The sequence below is a fragment of the Mus pahari genome, chromosome 16 (genome assembly GCF_900095145.1).
Source record: "Mus pahari chromosome 16, PAHARI_EIJ_v1.1, whole genome shotgun sequence".
Classification (NCBI taxonomy): domain Eukaryota; kingdom Metazoa; phylum Chordata; class Mammalia; order Rodentia; family Muridae; genus Mus; species Mus pahari.
In genome coordinates this window covers 62,174,437-62,182,468 of record NC_034605.1, presented here as the reverse complement: position 1 = coordinate 62,182,468, position 8,032 = coordinate 62,174,437, and the positions used below count along the sequence as shown (strand labels likewise).

The 8,032-nt window shown below is 44.1% G+C and overlaps 1 protein-coding gene across 9 annotated transcripts in view; it reads left to right on the top strand.

Moving 5' to 3' along the window:
• The window catches only part of Agtpbp1 (ATP/GTP binding protein 1), a 120,784-nt gene that overhangs the window by 63,220 nt on the left and 49,532 nt on the right, over positions 1 to 8,032 (top strand). For all 9 annotated transcript variants that reach the window (XR_003845370.1, XM_021215450.2, XM_029547301.1 and 6 more), the window contains exons 14-15: positions 2,649 to 3,337; positions 6,564 to 6,647. Coding sequence is in view for 8 of the 9 variants with exons in the window: in XM_021215450.2 (XP_021071109.1) it covers positions 2,649 to 3,337; positions 6,564 to 6,647 (773 nt within the window). In the remaining variant the exon portion in view is untranslated. The remainder of the gene's footprint in view (positions 1 to 2,648; positions 3,338 to 6,563; positions 6,648 to 8,032) is intronic.

Sequence of the window (8,032 nt, the reverse complement as noted above, 5' to 3'; positions counted from 1 at the left end):
GGTAGATGGGCTTGGGGGGGGGGGTCAGGGCCAGGGAAAAGGTAGATGGGCTGGGGGGGGTCAGGGCCAGGGAAAAGGTAGATGGGCTAGGGGGGATAGGGGTAGGAAAAAGGTAGATGGGATGGGTGGGGGGAATCAGGGGCAGATGAGAAAGGGGAGGGAGCTGAGGAGAGGCACTGGGGAAGAGTGTGGGGTGTGGAACAGCCCAGCTATTGAGTTCCTCTTTTTAATGTGTTTGGCTTCACTTGAACCGGTTGAAGATAAATATTTTGTAAATTGAGACAGACAAGTAATTTTTGTGCTTTGACACTGCCTGGGTTCTTACGTCTGTGGGTGGGAATTGCTTAGCATATAATGACTTCACTTATTTTCTTACAATTTTATGCATATAGGAATATATACTGTTATACAACCTATGGCTTTGGTATGGGAATACAATAGAGTAATTTTATAATGGATGACAGAGTTAGTAGTTAGATCAGTGGTTCTCAACCTGTGGGGCGTGGTCCCTGTGGGGGCGGAACATCAGATATCCTGCATATCAGATATTTACATTACAATTCACAACAGTATCGAAATTAGAGTTATGTAGTAGCAAAGAAAACAACTTTATGGTTGGAGATCACCACAACATGAGGAAGTGTATTAGAGAGTCACAGTATTAAAAAGGTTGAGAGCAACCGAGTTAGATTCTCTATTTTCCAAGCCACTTCTCCCTTTCAAACCATGATCACGCCTGTCTTTAGATTGCCATGTCCTAATCCTAGCTTACCACGTAGCTAGCCTAACTCTGACAGTCTCTGAACAGCCCTTTAGGATGCAGACAGGTGGCTAACTTGGTTTGGTTACTTCTGTTGCACAGTTGGTTCTATTTTGGGTCTGAGTAAGTGTGGCTATGATCAAATAGTAAAGACAAATGATTCTGAGAGTTGGAGCTCTGGACCTGTCTGCCTCAGGTAATTAGGCCGTGCATGCATGTGTACCGTGTATACTGTGCCTTGCCAGTGAGTTACAGACTGCTAGTTGCTTTAGTGCTGTATGTTTGGTAAAGAACACACTGTTTTTATTAACATAGCTGAATTTATAGCTAAAGGAGTAGTCCTGTACTTAATTGTCTTTCCCATTTTAAATTTCAGAGAAATGCAATGCAATACTTTCTTTAAATACTTTGTCCCTCTTTTGAAATATATGCCTGAATAGTATGATATATTAGTATAGTATGATATATTTTTGAGGATTATAAAAGTTTACTGATTCTATTAATATATAGTGTTTGAAAGCATTTTATTTTTCATTTTATTGTATTGCATTTTTTTTTTTTTTTTCCCCAGAGCTGAGGACCGAACCCAGGGCCTTGCGCTTGCTAGGCAAGCGCTCTACCATTGAGCTAAATCCCCAACCCCGTATTGCATTTTATTTAACTTTTTATTGGTTCTTTGTGAATGTCACAAACGCACGTGTAATGTCACACACGTGTAATGTCACACAGTGTTTTAAGCCCACTCATCTCCCCTTCCCTCCGGATCTACCCTCTGCCCTTGAAACCTCCTCCAAAAGAACAAAAGATCTCTCTGTGGAAACTGCAGTGTGTCACACAGTACACCCTTTTGTTCCAACAGTTGTACTTGCAAATGATTTTTGCATCGAGTCTTTAGTCTGGCTCCAGGCCTCTGGCTTCGGCTACACTGTTAGCACTGGGTCTTCGCAGGGACTCCCCTTAGATATGCCTAGTTGTTGCCCTGTGTCACTGGATCTGCAGGACTGGCTTCTTCACAGACTCCAGCAGTTCATAGATGGGGTAGATGTGGGCTGGGTTGCTCCAGGCCCTGGATCTGGGCCCGGGTATTAGCTGGGCTGTTCAGTCCATCGCTTTCCTGTGGCTGTGCCACCAGGGCCAGCTCTCCCACTTTACCCAGGGTAGGTATGGGACCAGCTCTCTGCCTGCTGCAGTCAGCAAGAGGAGGAACTAGCTCTTCAGAGCCACCAGGGCAAGTTGTACTGTGCTGTCCAGGGGAGGAGCAGGTGGCCCTCCCAAGTGCTGCTGCTCTCATGCCTTGCCCAAGCAAGGGGCGGTTTTGAAAAAATCTTATTCAAGCATCATTGAATCAATTCTTGGAATATCTTAGGACACTAAGCATATGTGAAATTAATTGCTTTTGGTATTAACTATTGAGATCCATGACAGCTAGATGTGTCTGCATCCTGAATACCTTCTGCTTTGTTCCCAGGTGTATAAGTCTGCTTATTCAGTTGCTGGGTGGAGGTCAAATGAATGTCATTTCTAGGCAGCATATGAAAAGTTGAAGTTTGCAGGGCAGCAGAGGATTGAACTCAGGCTTTGTGGCGGCGAAGCAGACATTCTATTGTTGCTAAGGCTGCCTCTCAGCCTTGCTTTATTTACCTATCTCGTGATTTGTCTATTCCCTTATTATTGTGTATGAGTGTTTTGCCTGAATGTGTGTGTGTGTGTGTGTGTGTGTGTGTGTGTGTGTGCGCGCGCGTGCACCATATCCATACCTGGAGCCCATGGAGATCAGAAAAAGGTCTTAGGTTTCTGATGAAGCTTGTGAAATAAAGATGACCTTATTTTTATTACTATAATTTAATACTGCCAGATAACAGGTTAACCTCAATTTTGTTTTAAACAGGACTATGAACTGATCTCTAAGGAACCCAAACCTTTTGTGTTTGAGGGGAAGGCTCGGGGCCCCATTGTAGTTCCCACAGCTGGAGAGGAGGTACCTGGGAATTCAGGGAGCGCAAAGAAAGGAGTGGTAGTGAAGGAGAGAGCAAGTCCTAAAGGAGAGGAAGCCAAGGAAGATGCTAAGGGCCACGACAGGACACTGCCGCAGCAGCTGGGTGGCCAGAGCAGAGCGGCCGCCTCAGCCCACAGCTTCAACAATGATCTTGTGAAGGCCTTAGACCGAATCACACTGCAGAGCGTTCCTTCGCAAGTAGCCTCGGGCTTGAACGCAGGAATGAGGAAGGACTTTGGTCTCCCTCTCACTGTCCTCTCATGCACGAAAACTTGTCCTCACATGGCTAAGTGTGGAAGTACTCTTTTTGAAGGGCGGACAGTACATCTTGGGAAGCTGTGTTGTACTGGAGTTGAAACTGAAGATGATGAAGACACTGAGTCCCACTCGTCAACAGAGCAGGCCTCCTCTGTTGAAGCATCTGACGGACCGGCACTGCACGACCCAGACCTCTATATTGAGATTGTGAAGAATACGAAGTCTGTTCCAGAATATTCAGAGGTGGCTTATCCTGATTATTTTGGACACATTCCACCTCCCTTCAAAGAGCCTATTTTAGAAAGGCCTTATGGTGTACAAAGGTGAGTTGCAGACTTCCTCCCCTCCCAAGTAGGACCACCGTCAGTGTAAGGAATACTTACAGATTCTATTCCAGGTCCTTAGGAAAAAGTTGCTATGAGTAATAGGTTCACTTTCTAGGATGCTTTGTGTGGCTTTGAAATGGTCCATGTGTGGTGGGAAGATGTTGTATGATGCTGTACTTTGCATTTAAGCTTATTACGCGTATTGCAAGAAAGGAAAACAACATACAGCAAGTAGGAGATAACAGAGCATCAGATCAGGCATTTAAAATATGCACTAGAAATGTCCAGAGAGGTCCTGCTGAAACAGTGAACCATAGGAGCAGTTTAGAGTCTGTAGCCATGCCCTCCATCTAGTTACCTCAGGCATTCTACAGCTTTGTTTGAAATATTCCCATAGCTGTTGTCTACTGTTTACTACCCTTGAGATCTTTGCCAAACTCCCTCTTCCCTGTCACAGGGCCAGGGCAGTGGCCTGTCCCAGGACGAGGGATCTCTGAGGACCCTGGAGATAAACATGCTGAGTCTGAGACAAGGGGCTACGTTCCTTCTTCCTCAGTTGGTTCTTAACAACTACCAGGAGCATACGATGGTTCACTAATGTAGTTATGTACGTTTACTTCATTTATAGGCAAATTACTTACATAAATGAAAGAACAACAATATGACCGTGGTACAATGTAGAAACTTAGTTTAGATTGCACCTAAAAATATGAAGGATTATTTAATGATATTTGAATACATATGATCTTAGTGGTATTTAGTAATTTTTTTATTCATACTTAGTTTAGATATGATTTTAAAATAGCATGTAAATGAAGCATAAGGATCTATTATTTTGTTTGAAAATTTAGCTTGAAATACAGAGTAAGAATCTGGTAATTTTTTTTTTTTTTTTTTTTGTTTTTCGAGACAGGGTTTCTCTGTGTAGCCCTGACTGTCCTGGAACTCACTTTGTAGACCAGGCTGGCCTCAAACTTAGAGTGCTGGGATTAAAGGTGTGCACCACCATGCCCGGCAAGAATCTGGTAATTGTAACAGCACTAAGTGAGGTAATATTTAGTATGCCAAAAATAAATATAGAAATTGTTGGTAGCATCAGGCAGTGCGCACTCAGCATATGACAAACCTGTGCAAAATCTGTGCTTGAGCTGCTTTTAGTGATGTCTTTTAATGATTTTTTTTTTTAGTTTTTGTTTTATGTGCATGGTGTTCTTTTGTCTGTGTAAGGGCATCAGATCCCTTGGAACTGGAGTTACAGAGTGTTGTGAGCTGCTGTGTGAGTGCTGGGAATTGAACCCATGTCCTGGAAGAGCACTCAGCCAGCTCTCTGTCCTCGCTGTTGACTCTTTAGAAATGATTCCCGTCACTTTTGGTCTACTCTTGTTACAACACGTACCGAAGAGGAGCCTTGCCGCTGGCCTCTGGGCGTCTGAGAGTGCACTTGCCTTCCAGCCACAGCTGTGCGCCTACCTGCAGTGTGTGGACCACTTACTGCTTGAGGAGGCCTTGCTGCTGGCCTCTGGGCATCTGAGAGGGCGCTTGCCTTCCAGCCACAGCTGTGCGCCTACCTGCAGTGTCTGGACCACTTACTGCTTCACTTGACAACTGTGGTTTTCCCCAGCAGTGGCAAAACTCTGACAGAAGTCCTATGGCTTTCAAAGCCTCAAATAGGCACTGTCCTTTTCGTTACAGAAAAAGTTTGTTGACCCTGATAGTTCGGTAGTCCTAATTGAGGCTTCAAAGTTTCACATCCTGTCAAAAAGTACTAAATGTGGGTAGCTAAAGTTGTGCTTAGTTCTTGAAACACATTGAGGACCGTGACTTTAGTTTGCTCATGTCAGTTGCCATGCCTCTTCTAACCTGTCTGAGTGAATGATGGATGTGTGGGGAATGATTTGCCAGTGCCATTCCCTGTTTGAGTCTAGGACCGTGACAAATGAAAGCGGTCAAGTCAGTGAGGTTTTACTGTTCTGTCACTTTCAGGAAAAGGACGCAGCCCTTCCCTTTGTTGGGCTTGACGGTGTACAGCGCTGGGCCCAGCCACTTGGGGGGCTGAACCAGCCTAGCCTGGGTAGCATAGTGGGACCCCACACTTGAAAATGTTACCCTGTGGAATGCTGTTATTTGGAGTTCTGTTGTATGGTTGTCTTTATCCTAATCATTTTAAAAACAAAATTCGGTATAGAATAAATAAATTCTGTTAAAGTCTCTGATGCAATTGTAAAAGAAAAGGTCTGTTACCAGATTCATATGTGCTGGGTGGTGGCTGCTCATCTCTTCAATCCCAACACTCAGGAGGCAGAGGCAGGTGGATCTATGTGAGTTTCAGGACAGTCTAGTCTACAGAATAAGTTCCAGGACCACCAGGGCTATGTGGCAAAATCCTGTCTTGAAAAAAAAAATCAAAACAAAATAAAAAGATTGATATGCATGTCTTCTCAATGTAGATGATAAAGTAGCAGTAAAATTATATATGGCAGATGTCTTAGTTAGGGTTTCTATTGCTGTGACAAAACACCATAACCGAAAATCAAGTTAGGGAGGAAAGGGCCTATTCAGCTTACACTTCTATGTTGTTGTTCTTCATGGGAGGACGTCAGGACAGTAATTCAAACTGAGCGGAAACCTGGAGACCAGAGCTGATGCAGAAGCCATGGTGGTGTGATCCTCTTGATTTGCTCTGCCTGCATTTTTATAGAACCCAGGACCACCCGCCCTGGGCTAGCACAGCCCACAGTGGGTCCTCTCCCATTGACCACTAATTGAGAAAAGGCCTAAACATTAGGATTTTGTGGAGGCATTTCCTCAATTGAGGGGCTTTCCTTTCTGATGATTCTAGCGTGTGCCAAGTTGAGGGAGAGAGCCAGCCAGTGCAGGGGATTTATTTCATTTCATCAGGCATCGGAACCAACAGTTAGGGGTACTCCTCACGCAGGCTTATTTCCCTTCCTGTGAGGCCTTCCTGTCCCCCAGCTGCTCGTAGCTTTGGGGAGCAGGGCACCACTGCCTTGAGTTGGGTGCTCACTGCTGACCCCAGGCTCCCCAGACACTGTCACTCCAGTACTGACATAGGTGGCCCTGGTTAAACCAAACTAGAACATAATCATTGAAATTAGGTGTGATGGCACTTTCCATGCCAGACTTAAACCTGGGAGAAGGTTGTGCATTGGTGGCAGAGGCAGATAGTAGTGAACTTTGACACGTTTGTCTTTTGTGATTTCAGGACAAAAATTGCCCAAGACATTGAGAGGCTGATACACCAGAATGATATCATAGACCGCGTGGTGTACGACTTAGATAACCCTACGTGAGTCTGGTTTCTAAATCCTTGTTATTCATAGTTTTTATTTATTAGTATTATGTCTAAAGGATAAAATAGTTATCTCTCTGTCGTGTCTTCCCCACTTCATTGTTGCTGTTCTCATCCTGTAACAGGTAGGTGTATGATAATCATGAGAAATCTTATTTATTTTAAAGATACAGAAGCCTTTGGTTGTAGGTGAAATGTAAAGGTTATGATCTAGTACTGTGGTTTTGGAAAAGTGAATCTACCTCCACTGAACAGTGTGGGTTCACAAGGAAAGCTGGCCTTTGCTGCCCCAGCGCCTGCTGAATCACTGTGGCTCCCGCCTGGCCTGCTCCCGCCTGGCCTTGCGCCCGCCTGCCAGGCCGCTTGCTACTTTTGCATTAGCACTGGTATATGTGTGAGGATTTAATTGTAGTAAATAAATGCAAATTACAACCACTCAAGAAATATGGTCAGAAATATGGTCCCCTTACTGTGTTAATACTCGGAGGAAAGTGCACACTTTATGCTATCATGATTGGAGGAAATAAACTTTAAAAGTAATTGTTGGTAGATATGTGAGTAAAAGCTCTGGCAAAGATGGTGACTGAGTTTAAAATACTCTTTGTTGTTGTTTATGGCAGGGTCTCCCACTGTACCTTAGGTGACGTGGAGCTCACTGTGGAGCTCAGGCTGACCTTGGACTTACAGTAGTCCTCCCAGTCTGGAGGTGTATGTCACCATTACTGGCCTCAGAGTATTCTTACACAAGGGAAGAAGAACCGTATCTTATTTAATGTATTTATTCCATTGTTCATGCTTCTGTGTTAGATGTAGAAAAATAAATCCCAGAATCTCCAGTGTGGGCAGCTTGTCCTCCAGCTTGTCCCTAACTGTTGTGACCGGGGCAGGATCCTCAGAGGAGCAGGGGGTCTTCCTTCTGTGGGGGTTGGACAGACAACTCTATGGCCTGGCATGCGGGTGCTCTGCAGCATGGTGGGGGAAGGGAAAGCTCCTGAACCTTCCGTGGTAGCTAACTGCAAGGGCAGCATGGTTTGTTAGACCTACAGCCGCTTACCAGGCAGTTGAAAAAGTAACTCTCCTCTTTCATGTGTGATAATCAGTATCTTAGAGATGATATTTGTTCAGCAAGGCAAAGCTCACTGTGGTATAAGTACAGGAATAAGTCCTTTGTAATTACAGTTTGAGTATGAATGCAAGTCAGATTTTTTTCTTTGTTGTGTTTGTTATATTCTTTGTTGTAAAAGAGAGAAACATTGTATGTTTTAGATCTGCCCTCTAATTTTAGTCTTTGCTTATCTGTTCAAGAGTAATATATTTAATATGTTTATTTTAAAATACTTATTTAGCTACACCACTCCATGTTTAATATGTTGTTTATTTAA